Genomic DNA, 18645 nt, shown 5'->3' on the forward strand with positions numbered 1-18645 from the left:
TGGAGAGGGTGTGGTGAAAAGGGAACCCTCTTGCACTGTTGGTGGGAATGTAAATTGATACAGCCACTATGGAGAACAATATGGAGGTTCCTTAAAAAACTAAAAATAGAATTACCATATGACCCAGCAATCCCACTACTGGGCATATACCCAGAGAAAACCGTAATTCAAAAAGACACATGCACCCGAATGTTCATTGCAGCACTATTTACAATAGCCAGGTCATGGAAGCAACCTAAATGCCCATCAACAGACGAATGGATAAAGAAGATGTGGTACATATATACAATGGAATATTACTCAGCCATAAAAAGGAACGAAATTGAGTCATTTGTTGAGACGTGGATGGATCTAGAGACTGTCATACAGAGTGAAGTAAGTCAGAAAGAGAAAAACAAATATCGTCTATTAATGCATGTATGCGGAACCTAGAAAAATGGTACAGATGAGCCAGTTTGCAGGGCAGAAGTTGAGACACAGATGTAGAGAATGGACATATGGACACCAAGGGGGGAAAACTGCGGTGAGGTGGGGATGGTGGTGTGCTGAATTGGGCGATTGGGATTGACATGTATACACTGATGTGTATAAAACTGATGCCTAATAAGAACCTGCAGTATAAAAAAACAAACAACTAATACTAAACTTTCATTGGGTTATTTGTATGGAAACATGTTAATATAAATGTTTCAGACATTACATGAAATTTCTAAAAATCTTATATTTGTACTTGTATGGAAATATGTATGGAAATATGTTAATATAAATGTTTCAGACATTAAAAAAAAAAAAAAAATAAGTGATATCAGTTTGGAGATTCCTAAAGAGATTAATTCAGTCACTCTATTTCAAGAAAATGTTCTTATGCCAATTTAATTATTTGTCAATTACTAAGGCAGACTTGTAAATAACACTTCAAAACGATCAAATATGCAGAAATGATTAGAAAACATTAAGTTTAACGTTGAATGTTTCAGTTTTGTCCTCAAGATTCTTACCAGCATGTCATTTGTGTAGCTGCCTAGGAGACCTTAGAGCCAAGTTTTGCTATATACACTGCTTAGAAAGTCATGGTACTCTTGTTATAAATCAGAGGCTCTTCAAAGTTAACTATGAAGAGTATTAAAAAATAAAAATCTATCTTCCTCTTCATTCCAAAAAGAGGATAAGTGGGGATGAGGGATAATAGGAAGGATATGTCTTGAGGTCAAAGAAAAATGTTTGAACTATGTTATTTTCAAAATCATAAACAAGTGAAAATATACAGGCAAAATACACTTGGCTAGATCTAACAATGTACCTTTGGTCACATTACAAGTAGTCATACAATGTACTCTACTGGTTTTAAGATTTAATAAATAAGGGCTTATGGCAGGTACAATTAAGATTTGTGAATTGCCACATAAAATTACATGGAATGATAATTAGATGTTTTCCCGTTGAGTAGAAATAAGTATATTTGAATCAGAATATAAACAAAAATGTCATATCATACCCAGAAACGACAATACAAAGAGAAGAGCAGCAGCAACAAAAAACAACAACAGAACTGAATTCTCAATTGTGCTCAGTGAAAACTACTGGGTATCGAAGAGTATTTCTAAAACAAGAATATTTACTTACAAACTATCTGGAGTGCAAAATCATGAGTCATTTGGGTCCTCCCAACAAGACAATTTAAAAGCACTTAAAAACGTTCAGAGAACGGCAATTTAAATAAGAGAATCTGGGGAGACTGGAGGTACAATAATGAAGACAAAACAAACTAAAAAGATTATGACTTTTCAGATAAGAATAATAAAGTCAGAAAAGGACTATTTGAAGACTATAAATTCATAAAGGCTATATAACCAATGTAAACACAGGCTCTTCACCAGTTTCCCATTTGTCAAAAGTGGAGCCACCTTTGAATTAGATAAATTTAGCAAATCCATTCATTCATTCAATAAATATTTGAATTCCTCTTAATGTGAGGTGCAGTGTTAGAAAGATTTGGGATACATTAGTGATAAAACAAATTTAAAAATTCTGGGCTTTAAGGAGTTCCTAGTTTGGTAGAGGCAGAAGACCAGTAAATTAAATAAGTACATTACAATATTATGTGGGAACTGCTATGGAACACAAAGGGGAGGGTGTAAAATTCTGTCCAAAGCCAATCCCAAAATAATGCTTGAACTAAATTTGGAATGAATAGGGGTTCGTCACAAAAATGGGTAAAGGCATAAGTCAGGAAGAATATGCAGTGTGTGCAAAGACTTAGAGGTCAGAGTTCAGAGAATTGCAAATAGTTCTGCATATAAACTAGATATGTGAACCTAGAAAAGAGAATCCATGTCATGATAGGTCTTGTATATGATGCTGAATTTGACATTTATATGTGATGGGGAACTACAGGTAATTTTAAATAAGAGGGTCACATAATCAAATCTGTCTTATGGAAAAGGTTTTTTTTTTTTTGGTAGTTGTGTAGAAGAGAGAATAGAAGAAAAGGGAAAAGAGACAGGCAGGCCAGATAATAAGTAATTAATCCTTCCAGATACAGATGCTAAGGGGCTGATTAAAATCATAGAGAAGGCCAAAGATATGAAGGTTTATTAAGGAGGGGGAAGAGACACAACTTGGTGACTAACTGGGTATAAAGTGTGAAAGAAATATTGATCATGACTCTCGGGTTTCATGCTTCTACTTTTGCTTGATGATACTGCCATTTGTGGAAACAGGGAAGAAGATGGTATACTTTTATCAGAGAAGAGGATTAATTTAGTTTTTGAACATGCTGGGTTTAACGCCTCTCTACTAAAAATGTAGGCCACAATCTATAGGATTGTTAGAAATGCAGAATCTCAGGATGCAAACCAAATTTACAGAATTACACTCTGCATTTTAACAAGATCCCCAGGTGACTTATATGTACAATGGTTTAAGATACTATGAGACCATGCAAGTGGAAACATCAATTTGCAGTCAGAAATATGGTATCTAAAAAAAGAAAAATTTAAAGATACAGATTGGGAGTCATCAGGTGAACACTGCAGTTGAAACTGAGGGAGTGGGACATCATTCAAAAGAGTAAGAAAATAAGAACACAGACCCTAACTAACACCAATATTTGAAGTGTGGGTGGTAGATGAGATGCCAGGAAAGGAGAATAAAAAGACCTGTTCACACAAGTGAAGGGAAGAGAGTTTCAAATGCTAGAGTCATGTTATCTCATTTAATCCTCAAAACAGTCCTATAAGGTAGATATTAACCGATTTTACACCACCTATTAACCCATTTTATAAATGAGAAAACTGATGAAGATAGTGCTAATGAATCAGTATTCCTTCCAGCAAAACTCCAAGGTAGCATCATAATCCTAGGCATCACTACCCGTCAACCAAAGTGGGTACGAGAGGCAAAAAGCTATTTGCTCTCAGTTCTACATTATTTTAAAATTCCTTTCTGTGTTTGAAGGTTTATGATTCTAATACAGAGGGTGGCAAACTATGGTCCATAGGCCATATTGGGCCTCCCTGATTTTATAAATAAAGTTTTATTGGAACACAGACACATGTATTCATTTAAATATTTTCTATGGCTGCTTCCATACTACAAAAGCAAAGATCAATAGCTGCAATGGAGACCTTGTTGCCTATAAAGCTGAAAATCTTTACTATTTGGACTTTTACAGAAAAAGTTTGCCAAGACCTATAAAATTAGGGAAAATTTACATTTTTTGATAGAGACAGACTACAGACATATCCTTATCATGGTAAGACTTATGCTTGAGAAGGAAAACATACTTACTTAACATCATTACTTTTGATGTCACCACAAGTGATAAAACACTAGGTCCAATATACAATGAGAAGTTTTTATACATACTGACTTTCCTACTTAACCATAACATGGAAAACAAAAGGATTTTAGGAGGTATACCTGGAATTAGCTAAGGCATATGATCTGGGACTTTTTTTTTCATAAACTCTGAGTTATTTAATGTGGATAAGACATTTCAAATTTTAAATCCTTCTCTCTTCTGGAATAATTTAACATTAATTTTTTCTGACATTTTATGACGTGGCTAATTTAAATTAAGTAAACTTAAAAAAATGTATTACTTTCTCATGGGCTCCGCAAATATTGGTATTATACATAATTATATTAAATATGGTTATGGACTGTGGAATTAAACAATCTTTTTAATTTAAATAAGCTTGTACTAATTAAATATTTATACATAGAATTAAAATCCAATGTCTCAAAAGGAAAAGACAGTATGACTACAAATACCCACCAGTTTGATAATTTAACTATACATAAGAAATATATATATAGTTAAGTTGTAATCCAAGGATTAATAAACTACACTCAATCTTTTAAAGACTGAACTAGCAACTGCAGAAATTATTACCATGGACATAAGAAAACCTGATATCACAAACAGGAGGGCTAACTGCAAGCTACTCTTTTTTTTTTTTTTTAATTTTATTTATTTATTTATTTATTTATATTTATGGCTGTGTTGGGTCTTCATTTCTGTGCGAGGGCTTTCTCTAGTTGCGGCAAGTGGGGGCCACTCTTCATCGCGGTGCGTGGGCCTCTCACTATCGCGGCCTCTCCCGTTGCGGAGCACAGGCTCCAGACGTGCAGGCTCAGTAATTGTGGCTCACGGGCCTAGTTGCTCCGCAGCATGTGGGATCTTCCCAGACTAGGGCTTGAACCCGTGTTCCCTGCATTGGCAGGCAGATTCTCAACCACTGCGCCACCAGGGAAGCCCTGCAAGCTACTCTTGACCTCGTGAAAATCTGAGTCACAAAAGATTATGAATAAGACAAGTCAGTAAATATGAATAATGAATATAATTAAAAAGCAAATGCCAAAACTTTTTAGGAATAAGAACGATCACATTATCATTCAGAGAACTGATATAAAAAAGCCAAACAACTCTGGTACAATACTGAGTTTAAGTGTTTGAGGCAAAATAAATCACACAGAGTAAAGAATTTTCTCCCTAAGCAGAAGTGGATGTTATATTCTGTGCTACATCAGGATATGTGCTTATTCTGACAAAGAATGTATTTAATTAGATGTGCATCTGCTCTGGGTCTCATATAAAATGTCCCCAAGTCCCCAAGTTGCAATCCAAGGATTACATTTCCGTGCCAAATGAGCAATATTTTATTATAAACAATTCTAGGTCAGCAATAAAGGTAATGTGCTAATACAGGCAATTTTTTAAAATACTAAATCCAAAAAATTCTCTTGCCATTAAGTAAACAAGGCAAGAAATCATGGAAAAGGCAGCAGAAACAAAAACAAAATAAGGTATATAAATAGAGCACTTATGTATTTTAGTTTAAAAAAAAAAAAAACCCAGAAAACAAAAAAGCAACTTCATTACCTTCATAAAACTGATTTTCAGCTGACATGCAAGGATGGAATAGAAAAGCTTTAGTCCAAGTCTTTTTGGAGATACAGAGCTCCATTACTGTTTGTTGTCAACTAAAAGAATACACTTTCACAATTATCCTTTCACATATTTATCTTTAATTTCTGTGAAGATACACAGGATGACCTCCTGTGTATGATGACGTGATGACCTCCTGTATGACCTCCTCTCTTCTACACCTCAAGTTCTATGGTAATTAATTTTCTTCTTGATGGTTTGTTATTTTGTACACGTCTACTCTCACTTAATGCAGTTGTTCCTTAGGAGTTTTATATAAATGAGTTTACATTAAAAATGTTATTTAGAAGGATTACACTTCCACCTGGTAAAAGAAAGGCTCTCATAAAATTGGTACTTAGGAAAGTCTCTTCTTTTAAGAAAATAATCACCTCATCATGTGCTGTATTTAAATCTAAATTTCATATTTTATGCTTGCTCAGAGTCAAGTAACTTAGTATTCAACAATTATTATAAAACTCCACTCCCATGAAGACAAATGTAGAGAAAATTCATATACTGTTGAGAAAGTATAACCTTAAATATTCTTATTCTTGGGAATATTTAATGAAATTATTTTTGTGAAATGTTGATTTTAAATTATTAACTTAAATTTTACTAGAGTTGATTTTATATACCTTGGACTTGAGGGAACCTCCCCAATTTTCATCCACAGACTTCAAGAATAGCTCCTGCATACAGCTGCAAAAGGAAAAACAGGAGTTTAAAAAACTGGTTAATATTAAAAAAATGTAGTTATAAAATAAAATTTCATAGCACAAACATTACAGTTAAGCAGATATATAGATCAAACAAATGTCAGAAGAGAAAATGGAGGCCTAAGGATATTAAATAGTCGAGGAGTTCAAGCCCTACATGGAATATTCTCAAACTTAGCCAAAAAGATTGAAGAAGATACGGAGACTTGACGATGAACTTGAATAGGTAAGCTGTCCTAGGAAGTTCTTCACAAAATTTTAAAGACTTCCCACAGGTTTTTTAGGATGCTAAGCTGAACCCAGGTATGTATCCATCTATTCAACATAAATAATGAGAATTCTTTTTGGTTGCTTTTAAAATTAAGTGACCAATGTTTTAAAATTAAACAATACAAAAACCCAATACCTTTAAAAAGTAATTAGAGTACTATGTAAAGATATTACAGAAAAGCCAGTAAGATCTCATTATAAAGAACATAAATGCAAATATTTCCCTTAATGAAATTCAGCTGAAATGGTAAACACTGCTTCTCTAGCTACAGAACCTGCATGTTCTCTTTAAAGTAAAAGCTCATTATAAAAAACTCAAATGCAATTTTTTTATTGCAATGAATTTGGCTGAAATAGATTCAGTAGTAAATATCACTTTTTTTGTGGAGGCAGAGCCTTGCTCATTCTTCTGGTAGTGACTTGGGAATGCTGTGACTCCGAGAAGGCAGGCAATCATAAGAACATACTATACCCATTTTATTTCTTCTTAGCTTTTAGACTTTTTTTAAATTGTAGGTCCAAGAGCTAAAGATGGATTTTACTTTTCAAGTTCTAAAATAGCACAAAAAAATCACATGCACTATGCATGTTTATTTTAGATACTTTGGAAAACACAGAAAAGCACAAAATAGAAATTTAAAAATCACCTTAATTCTAACTCCTCTCAAAATAATGACTTTTAAAAAACATTTTGGTGATTGTGGGCTAGATCAATAAAGTTCTTAAGTTTTTGAGGGGCACAGATACTAAGAGTCTGATGGAATTTGCTTTAATTCAGGCTACTCATGGACTCTGAAACCACTGATGGATTTCAGATTAAGAACTCTGATGATCTCTAAGATTTTAAAATAAGATTTGGTTAATCTTGGTTAGACACATCCCACCCCCCAAATCTTTAAACGTATAAGGCCATATTACCAATGAGCTCATGAAAAGAGGTTTCACATCTCTAATCATTAGGGAAATTAAATCAAAACCACAATGAGATACTACTTCACACTCATTAGAGGCTATTATCAAAAAAACAGAAAACAACAAGTGGTTGGCTAGGATGTAGAGAAAATTGAATCCTTGTGCACTGCTGTTCGAAATGTAAAGCAGTGCAGCCACTATGGAAAACAGAATGGTGGTTCCTTAAAAAATTAAAAATAGAATTGATCCAGCGATTCCACTTCTAGGTATATGCCCAAAAGAACTGAAAGCAGGGACTGGAATAGTTATTCATATACCAATTATTATTCCCAATAGCCAGAAGGTGGAAGCAACCCAAATGTCTATTGACAGATGAATGGCTAAACAAAATGTGGTATATACATACAATGGAATAGTATTATTCAACCTTAAAAAGGAAGGAAATTATGACACATGCTGTAACAAGGATGACCCTTGAAAACATTATGCTGAGAAATAAGGCAGCCACAAAAGGATAAATATTTTTTGATTCCACTTATATGAGGTACTTGGAGCAGTCAAATTCAGAGACAGAAAGTAGAATGGTGTTTGTCAGGGACTGGGGGGCGAGGAGTGGGGAGTTATTGTTTAATAACTGTGTTTCAGCTTGGGAAGATGAAAAAGTTCTGGAGATAGATGGTGATGAAGGTTGGACAACAATGTGAATGTACTTAATGTCACTGAATTGAACACTCAAAAACAGTTAAAATATTTAATTTTATGTATATTTTACTAGAATTAAGAATATAAAAAATATAAGGCCATATTAAAATTTGGTTATTAGATTTATCTTTTATTTCCAAGTTTATGATTCCTTGGAAACTCTAAGTGGAGATTCCATTACCTGGAAATACAATGGCATTTCTCTACACCACTGTTTCCCAAAATTCCTCATATCATGACGCATTGAAAACGGTAATAATTGTTTGGAGCACTGGGGTAAAAGGAGGTGGCTGCTTATAACTGGAGATGACTAGCCTGGGGGCCCCTGCTCACCCCAGTCTCCATTTGATTGTCCCAAGGACTGAAGGATTCAGTATCCTAGCACACTTGTAAACCATTCTCTGCACCACAAAACACGTTAATTAAAAATATTAGAAACCTATTCTTTAATGAATAGGCAGCTCAGATGTGAGCTCCTCAAGGAAAATTTTTGTTGACCTCCTACTCTCTGTTAGGGACTTTCCTAGTAAACTTCCACAGAATTCTGCTCTTATCATAATGTACTATAAATATTCTATAACTTGACTGTGGACAGGAAATGTCTTATAATTCCCCCCGGAACTGGACACAAAGCTGTTGTTCAATATGTGTGTGCTTAATGGACAGAACTGTTCATTTAACGGAATTAAATGACTTTTTTCATCGTGTAACTTTAAAAATATTTCAAGTTCCTTTCACATACTTTGTAGATTATGCTTAGTTCCAGTCCAGGGTAAACAAAAAGAAAATGTAACTCAAAGCTGCCTAACATTACTAAAGTCAAATTCTAAAAGCATTAATTTGTGATGCTAGCTTGGCATTTTATTTATGATTTGTAGTGTTCATAGGAAAACATTTGTTTTTCGTGGTGAATAAATATGGTAAATTAACTACAAATTGTGGTAAATTTTCAATGCCTTATAAAGTAATCATAAGCATCTTTGGCAACACATACATTCATACACAAGGAAATATATGTTACTTAGAATTTATCAAGGGCATGAAGTATTATGAAAGGATTAAAAAAGGTTAAAACTTGAAATTTCCTTGAATTTCACCTTTAGCATTTTTACTTTTTAAAGTAACATCACTGGCATACAAAAATGCTGACCTTCAAACATTTGCGGAAAAATAACAATAGAAGAAAAATCAAAGCAGCAACAAGTTATATAACTTTTATATAGCAAGCTTATATTTTTGATACCAAGTTGGTAGGCCTCTTTTCTATATGCATTAGAGAAGCCTTATTTGTATAGACAATCTAACTCTAGGCACTATTCCATTAGGATCATATTATACTAGCCCAAAATAATTTAAATGGAAATATACAGATACCTTTAGAAAAATATGAAAATGATGCACAAAACTGAATTTGCCCCTTGGGAATTCACACCTATTTCCATATTACTCATTACTGCTAGTTTTCCTAAACTTCTCATAGTGTCCTCTGGGTGGGAAGTAGAAATATCTAACTTCTTCAGCTCTATAACTAATTTACCTTATTTGTAACAGGGTTTTTGAATATGCTAATTTCCCTCTCATTTAAAAATAAGTGATTTTTAATTTATTATTCTTAAAATAAATTTCAGCTTTGTAGTTAGCTAATTTTTTTGCAATTAAAAAAATACATTTTAAGCATTACCAAGATTATTATTTATACCTAACTTAATATTAAATTCTGTACAATTCATATATTTTCCTAATATTTGGGGACAATGTACTCCCTTCATTGTTGAAAGACTTCCCTGATAATTTACTTTTGGAATATAATGATTTTTTCCCACCTGACCAACCTCTTGTTATAAAATTTTAGTAAGGCTTTTAATGAGGCTTTCCCATATAGAAAAAGGCCAAAACCTTTATTTTGTGGTGATAACTTTGCTATAAGTCTAACTATGTTGCTATAACATGGATCAGATTAACAGCAAGACAAAAAAATTGGTCTATGCTGTTTTCTACCAGATAGCTAGATTCCTAGATAAGTTAATTTATAACACCAAACAAAGGCAACACATGTGAGTTACGTAAATTTTTCTAAAGAATTTTTTTAAGGTGTTGCATTTGTTAACTTTTACTGCCACCATCATACCACCACCATCACAACAAATCTGTAAACCTGGTCCAAGTCAGAAATATTCTACTACTTTCCAATACTGAGCACTTAATATATTTTTGTTGGTGATGACATCCATGGCTCTGAAGAAACATGACAGTAAGAAAACCTTGAAATAACTAATTATTTAAACTAAGTCAAACTAAATATCAAATTTTCATACAGCATGGTATTGTTAAATTAAACAAGGAGGCCATCACACTGAGGTGGTTCGAGGGCATTAGCAGCCTATATAACCAAACCCAAACCTAAGCCTATAAATGGTTCAAAGTTAAGAAATAAAACCTAAAATAAACAATCACAAACAGCCAACTAGGCTTTCCCAAAAAAGGCAACCACTTAAGCTATAGCCAATCAAAAAATTTCCTTGCTTTGTTTCTGCATCCTCTCCATAAGTTCTGTCCCTAATTCCTGTTGGTGGTGCACTCCTGACCACTTCTAGTTTGGTGTTACCCAATTTGAATTGATTTTTGCTCAAACTATTAAAAATGTTCATATACCTCAGTTTATCTTTTAAGGTACAGTGAAAAGAGCTTAAGTTATAAAACCAAATGTGTATGCGGGTCCAATTCTGGTTCTGTGACTTACAGGCAGCAAGTCATTCTCTTTGAGCTTCAGTTTACTGTCTGAACAAGAAATATTCCCTACCTTCCAGAGTTGCTAAAAGGAGTTAAAAAACAAACAAAAAAAAAAGACAAAAACATGCAAAAAGCCTGGATTCTTTAGATGCTCAATAAGTAAGAATAGTGAATATTATAATATTTTCTTTCACACTATTGGTTATGTTTAAGGTGTGCACCCATTTTCACAGAGCTTTAGGTAGCCCTGATAGCCTATTCAGGGCTATCATTCATTGTTCCTCTGTTATTAGAATAGCCACTTCAAAATTTCTCAAGCTTTCAAATTCAAATGACCTTAGAGCAGTGTTTTCAACCCTTACTGTGTACCTGGATTACCTGAGAACATTCTGAAAATTACTGATCCCTGGAACCCACCCCAGTCCAAGTAAATCAGGATAGTTGGGTTGAGATCTAGGCATCAGTATTTTAATTAATATTACTACTTTTAAAGCTACCCAAGTGATTGTAAAGGGCAGCCAGGGATGCCTTGGACTATACTCAACTATTAATGAGGCAAAAATTACAAAACAATCAAACAGTAGGCTTTTGCTCAAGAGACTAACCAAATTAATTCTAAAAGGTAAACCAGGTAAACACTGACCAGAGCAAGACAAATGCTGCAATACTGTTTTTCTTCTCATATGAAGTATCGCTTACAGTCATACATTCTTATTTTTGAAATCCTCTTTAAAGCAAAACTTTAGAAAAAAACTGAAAAAGCTTTGAATATTAAGTAGCAATATGATGAAAATGATCTAATGTTAGGTGAACAAAAGGAAAAATTTTGACTGCTGAACGAATTCAGATCTGAGGAGTAACTATTTTATAGGTCTTCTGAAGGCTTGCTCTTAAATAAAATGTAGGAATTTAAAAATAAGTAAGTATGGCTATAACATGATGAAAGCTAGGTATTATTTAGAGATCTTAAATGAAAACCTATTATGATACATTCAAGTATATGTGAGCCACTCTTTAAATATTAATTATATCCAGTGTAATTTCTTAAAGTCAACTTTACTCCTTTCACATACATCTGGTAGAGGAAAAATATCAACATATCATGCAGAAGCTGTTTTTTTAAAGCAAAATTTAGTCAGTTAATTCTCAAGGAAAATGTTTCCAACTAAAACTATGTCTAGTGATCTGCTGATGTTTTAAATTTTAATTCATTATTTATCAAGGTCATTCCTGTATTTTGTGATTTTTTTTTTTTAAAGTGCCTGTAGTGATAGAAACAAAAAGCTACAATTACACATGGACAAATAACCAGGAAACTAAAGTTTGCGATCTTACAGTAAGCTTTTGTCAAGATTTTAGTTTGTCACCTTAAGTGTATAAGGCAAATAATGTATTTATTAACATTTTCATACACACACTGACTGATGGCATTCTTGCATAGGAAGGATGAATGAATACGGAGGAATAGGGAAATAAGTTGGGTTTTACAATTTTAGCAAACCAAGCTGGTATATAATGCTCTAATATTATACCCCTGAGATTAAACTATTCATTTTTAGGTACCTTCTACCAAACTCTGAAAAAATATAAAACAACGACTGTGCCCAAGGAAGGTCCCTAAGTTTAAAACTTATTCTACTACACTATTAAACTGCTATTCTTTGAATCTCGTGTCTGACTTGAGATTGAGAAAACTAGAAACAAGCAAGGTAACATCTACGTTAATTTAAATTAGGCTCTAAAGAAGGTAGGAGTACACTGGGGGGATCTTTCCATAAAGATACAATTACTGTTCCACTAAAAAGCTCAATGAAAATGTACAAAAATAAAATAAAAATGTTTCTCTGACATCACCACAATCTAAATTAGACCATTTCAACTATGAAATTTGAGGAAAAAAACGAACGAGGCTCCTTTCAATACTGTGATAAGAAGTAGAATTTGTATATATACCTAAAACAAAGAGAATTTCATCAGCAAGAGGTTAAGACTGTAACTATTAGACTTTCACCTGGAAACAAATACACCCACAGATACAGACACACACACATTCCTATACATACTTCAGCTACAAGTATGAATAATTCAGGGTATCATTTGGGAACAATGTATTCAATCCTACTAATACCTAGGGTATATCACACAATATAAAGAAATAACTTGACACAATGCCACTATATTTCCTGAGGCCAAAATATCCAAAGAATGGTAAAAATGACCCTAAGTTTGACTATCTTAGTAAGCAGTTTTTAAAATAAAACCAATTAGCCCCTTGGTAACATGTGTAAGTAAAGAAAACGTTAAAAAAATTCAATGTATTTTTGCTCCTAAATGTTTGAAAATTATAACGTATATCCCTGTTAACTTGAAAAACTGAGATCCTGTTAAAATACAGTTCAATATCCAACCGTTCAACAGACTCAAAAAATGAACATGAAAGTGTCATATATGGCAGGAAAACCTGCTTTTCAAAAGAGAATTCAATTCTTTGTGTTAGTGTTCCCACTACCACTCCAATACTGAACACTGTTTGTCATAAAAAAAGGGGCAATTACTATTATCTTTAAGAAAGGTTACAAATATCTGAAATAAAAAACAAGAGTTGGCTCAAATGATTTTATTCTATTAAAATTAATCACCTAATATATTTTAACTTTAAGAAGAAATACAAAAAAAAGCCATAATCATCCAAAAGTTAAACAGTACACAAAAATTAAGAGCAACAATATGAAATTAGAACAAAAGAAACTCGGTCATTCCACACATTTTTATTTTTTGTGCACTCTTTGACAAGTATACTATCTATTTTAGAATTGACTATGGTACCCAGATAAAATTCATGGGCTGCTAAATTAAAACTTAACACTTATTTCTTCAAAAAGAAAACTGAAAAGGCAGTTTGGAGCTAAGGGTTGTATGCTATATTAAAAATTATCCTCTGTTGCTGTCCCTTTTCCCATCCACCACCATCGCCTTAAGGGGCTACCTTGTAGTTAGATGGCAGTCCTTTGTAGACTTATGTTGGGGTTAGCAGTTTCTCAAATAAGAACACTGGAAAGCATCCTCACTCATCCCTTTCCCATTCCAATCCAGTCAGTCAATAAATCCTGTGAGTTTTGTTGCCTAAATCTATTTCAGATCTGTCCCTTCTCCATGTTTACTACCAGTGTGTTAGCTTAAGCCCCTGTATCTTGCCTCTGGAAACTGGCAATCTAAGTTCTTTTTCTGGCAACAGTATTCCCCTCTGCCCTGTCAACTATCATTCACAACACCAACAAAAGTTATTAAAATACAAATCTGATGTCAATTCACCATTTATAATCCTTATATTTTGTCCCCTGACTATAGGATAGAGTCCAAACTTCTTATCAAGGCACACTGGCCCTACTTACTTACCTATCGTTATCTGTCCTCATAATAAGCTATCTGATTTATTTTATTTTATTTTTTTAAATGTTTTTTTTTTTTAACTTTATTTATTTATTTATTTTTGGCTGTGTTGGGTCTTCGTTTCTGTGCAAGGGCTTTCTCTAGTTGCGGCAAGTGGGGGCCACTCTTCATCGCGGTGCGCGGGCCTTTCACTATCGTGGCCTCCCTTCTTGCGGAGCACAGTCTCCAGACGCGCAGGCTCAGTAGTTGTGGCTCACGGGCCTAGTTGCTCCGCAGCATGTGGGATCTTCCCAGACCAGGGCTTGAACCTGTGTCCCCTGCACTGGCAGGCAGATTCTCAACCACTGCGCCACCAGGGAAGCCCCTGATTTATTTTAGACAGCCATCTCTCTCATGATGACCCTGTATCTTTGCATTTACTTTTCCTTCGCCGGAGACGACCTTCTCCTAATTATTTTCCAACTTATTATAAGCATCAACTTCTACATAAGCAAGTGGTAATATTTACCTGGCCTGTCAAATGGTTATACCCTTCATTTTACGTGCTTTCATACCACATATTTTGTTTACAGCACACATCTCACTGAATCCTTGAAAGAAATCAATGCATCTGGAAAAATAATAAAAGGAAACAGTACAGAAGGGTATAAAAGAAGAAGTAAAAATTTTCCTTTGCCTCCTATCTCATTCAATAACTTTTAAACTGTTTTTAGTTCTACTGGTCACTTCCATAGTGATTAATATGGTTCTATCTATAGTTCATGATTATGCCAACTTTAAGAGATTTATTGATTCCTTCCTCCTTACAACTTTTATTTTATTTCTAATTTTTTTAGCAGCTATAACATTGGATATTATGCTTTAGCCCAACAGAATATCCTGCCAACTGCATTCTAGTAGTCCAATTTCCATGTCTATTTCTTCATCTCCTCCAGGACAGTGACTATTGTCTTATTTTGGCATTCTCAGAGCCTATAGTAAGAAGTAATATTCAATATATAAACAGAAAGTTTATTTTGACTCTGAGGTAGGTATGTCTAGGAAATGCAGTTGTAAGACAGCCTGGAGATAGATTATGAATTACTTTAAGGATTTATTTCCCTTTTAAATATTACAATCTGCAAAGGTGACAGAATGTTTTAACATGCTTAGATAGAAGCTGATCCTGATGTGTAAATACCTAAAAAAACTGACTATATTTAGTTTTCATATTAAAGGCAGAGAAATGCCACATCTAGAAAATATAAAAAATAAATTTAAATAATATTTTCAGTCCACTGAATAACTGCACAAAATAAACTTTAAAACTTTTGTTACACAAATATATGACACATATGTTTATTGCTACTTGTTAGCTGTATGACTTTAGGCAAGATCTCCATGCCCCAGACTCAGCTATGAAATGGAGATTATAATGGTAGTTACCTCATCGAGTTGCTGTGAGGATTATACAAGTTAATTCATGTAAAGTCTTGGAACAGCACCTTCATATTATAAGAACTTAATGAATGTTAGTAGCTATTATTATTAAGTAAATATTTATGTCATTATTTACTACTGTTGCTCCTGAGAAGTCTTACTTAGTGATTCTCACACTGAATTTGAACTGTTGCCAAACATTATTCAGATTTGGTTTTTTTTAAAGCTTCTTTCTGGACAATGTTTTTATATTATAATTAGAATAATCTGTTGAATTAAATTTGTTTCCTTTGAAGAAATCAATTCATGTATTTGATGTTACCGACACTACAAAACTGAAGCTATTTTAAGCAACTGTGAAATTTCTTTAGCGACTACAATTTCATGCACAGTTAGCTTAACCTCCATTTCATCCTTCTATGTTTTACACACCAGTAGCATTCTGCTTTTGATAGGCTAAAGCTTAAAATTTGACACTGTTTTGCATAATGCTGTTTAAGCTGACTTAAATTACTCTAAAGCTGGCTACAGAATTTCCATGTAAATTGAAAATAACAAAATGTTTCAATGCTCTTTTATCACAAATAAGAACAATTATGTGACTTACTTAAAATGTTTGGTTGGGCCTTCAATAAAGCCAAATTCATTAATATATTCTTCAAAAACACCAAGTAATGGAAGCCATTAAAGTCTGTGGTAAACTGAGGAGTAAAGATTTGGTAATTTTAAACAGAAACTAGTAATGGGACTGTGTTATTAAATTTGTTAACTATAAATGCAAAAGGGGCAGACCTTCAGAAAGCCTGTCTGGTGTTTTACATTTAACTCATTTATTTTTCTACAGTAACTCTGTGAAGTAGGTATTACTATTAACATTTTCAAGATGAGAGGCAAAACAGTGTCGATGTTTAAAAACTTGGGGCTCTGGAGTCAGAGAGACTTGAGATGAAGCCAGGTTCTGGAACCAGTTTGCTGGGTAACGTTGGGCAGATTACACCCTAGTTTCCTCTTCTGTTAAATAGGGGTAATAGTATTTACCTTATAGAGCTGTTGTGAGGATTAAATAGATAACATAGGTAAACCACTTAATACATAACCAAGGTAAAAAAACACTTAAAGCTGAGCCAATGTAATTATTACAACAAAACTGAATATTTTTCAGGGAAATAAAATCCTTCTATCAAATACCTGAACTGTTGAGGTATTTTACAGAACCAGTAATGGTATAATTTGGTGATCTGCAGCCTAGGTTTCTACTGATATTCTGTGAATAAGACCAAGATGTTCCAAAATTCAAATAAAAGAAATCTCAATCTGTAGAGTCTAAAAAAAAAATTCACTTCTAAGTTTTTCTCTTCGAAATTTTCTTAAACCTTTGATATCTGTTACTAAGTATTATATTAAAAATTGAGCTCCACTTTATCAATGGTTTTGAATACTTTTTAGTAGCAAAACCTTTTCTCTTCAAATGCAATCTTCCATATGGCATTTTAAAATGATCAAAATGCTACACATTTTTAAAGTACAAATTTACAGTATTTTCCTTATTAAAAATGTGTCAACCAAGGACTCAAAAAGTTGAAATCTAGGGTTATGTTTGACATAATTTACTTTTGTATTTTGCTGCACATAAGCAAGTAATTACAAATGGTCAAAGTTTTCATACTACTAATTATTTTATCATAAGGTATTTCTTCTTGATTCAACTGATCCAAGAGCTTGAAAGTGGAATAACAGAAAATTTTGTTCCAAATTTTTATTACTGGCAAATCTAATAGTTCATGTTATATCTCTTATCTATTTTCTTTTACCCTATTTTTCCAATAGCAATAATTATTACGCTATCCTCTGAGTTCTCCTAATTTGCTGTTTCTTTCTTGTTTTTTCTTCATCAGCAAATCAGATACTACTACTACTATTGTCATCACCACCAGCCCCAAGTACTTACCTGGTAATTATTATATGCCAGGCACTATTTTAAGCAGTGTATGTATATTAACTTATTTAATCCTCAAACCACCTTAGGAGATAGGAACTATTACTACCCCCAATTTATAAATGAGGAAACAGGCACAGAGTGATAAGTAATTAGTCCAAGTTACCAGCTTGAGTAGCAGGGGATCTGAACCTAGGTAGTTTGGTTTCAGAGCCTGTGCTCTTAAGCACTACTCTAAACTCCCCCCCCCACCCCCCAATACAATCAAGACTGAATGAACAGCAAATTAAGTTGAAATAAGTTGCTTATTGGTTCATATATATGAGTAATTCGGCCAACTGGATTCTTTTCTCCCAAAAGGTACTCTGGTTCGGTAACTACCCAAACTTTCAGAATAGTAGTTCAGAGATAAAGTAGGTGTGAACGCAAAAGGATAGAAAGTACTAAAAACCAACTAAGTAAAAATAATCTGAAAGAAGAAAAAAGCATTGGGACTACAAGATCTTAAAAAGAACAGGTACTAGCTAAGGAAATAGGGGCATATAACTAAGGAGAAATACAAAAGTTCTACAGTAACAATGTCTGGAAGAAGCTGAAATCATTAAGATATGAAAACTTAAATGAGACAGAAAAAAAAGCACCTAGCTGACAACATCAAGTTCAAATTCACAGAACTGGGAAGATTATAAAAATATGAGAAAAATAACCCATTTATTGAAATACTACATTTAATCTTATAACCCTTAGAAAATAGAAGTTAAAAAATTCTTAACAGAATCAAAATGATTTGATTGTTTGTTCTCACAGGAAAATCCCAGGAAACTCTTTTAACTGGATGGTCATGTACTCCTTGAAAAAGTATCTATTAATGTTTGTGATCAGACTGGGAACACTAAAAATTTGTGCTAAATAATTAACATCTGTTATTTTAGATAGATATGGGAAGCTTATGGTATCCTTATAAATAAAATACAGAAATGAAAATTCTATATTTATAGTTAGATGAACAATTAATGTTACTAATAGATGACTGACATCATGAAGACAAACTTTCTTATTTTTTATATTTAGGATATATAAATGAAATACATGAAAAAGGTATTTAACAAGCATCTACAAAGATCAAGTATATTTTC

The 18645-nt window shown here is 33.3% G+C and overlaps 1 protein-coding gene across 2 annotated transcripts in view; it reads right to left on the bottom strand.

The window, feature by feature from the left end:
- SELENOF (selenoprotein F) overlaps window positions 1–18645 on the bottom strand; it is a 43497-nt gene that overhangs the window by 11799 nt on the left and 13053 nt on the right. For both annotated transcript variants that reach the window (XM_059899910.1, XM_059899901.1), the window contains exon 3: window positions 6070–6133. In XM_059899910.1, coding sequence (XP_059755893.1) covers window positions 6070–6133 — 64 coding nt within the window. The remainder of the gene's footprint in view (window positions 1–6069; window positions 6134–18645) is intronic.

This window comes from Balaenoptera ricei, chromosome 1, assembly GCF_028023285.1.
Source record: "Balaenoptera ricei isolate mBalRic1 chromosome 1, mBalRic1.hap2, whole genome shotgun sequence".
NCBI lineage: Eukaryota > Metazoa > Chordata > Mammalia > Artiodactyla > Balaenopteridae > Balaenoptera > Balaenoptera ricei.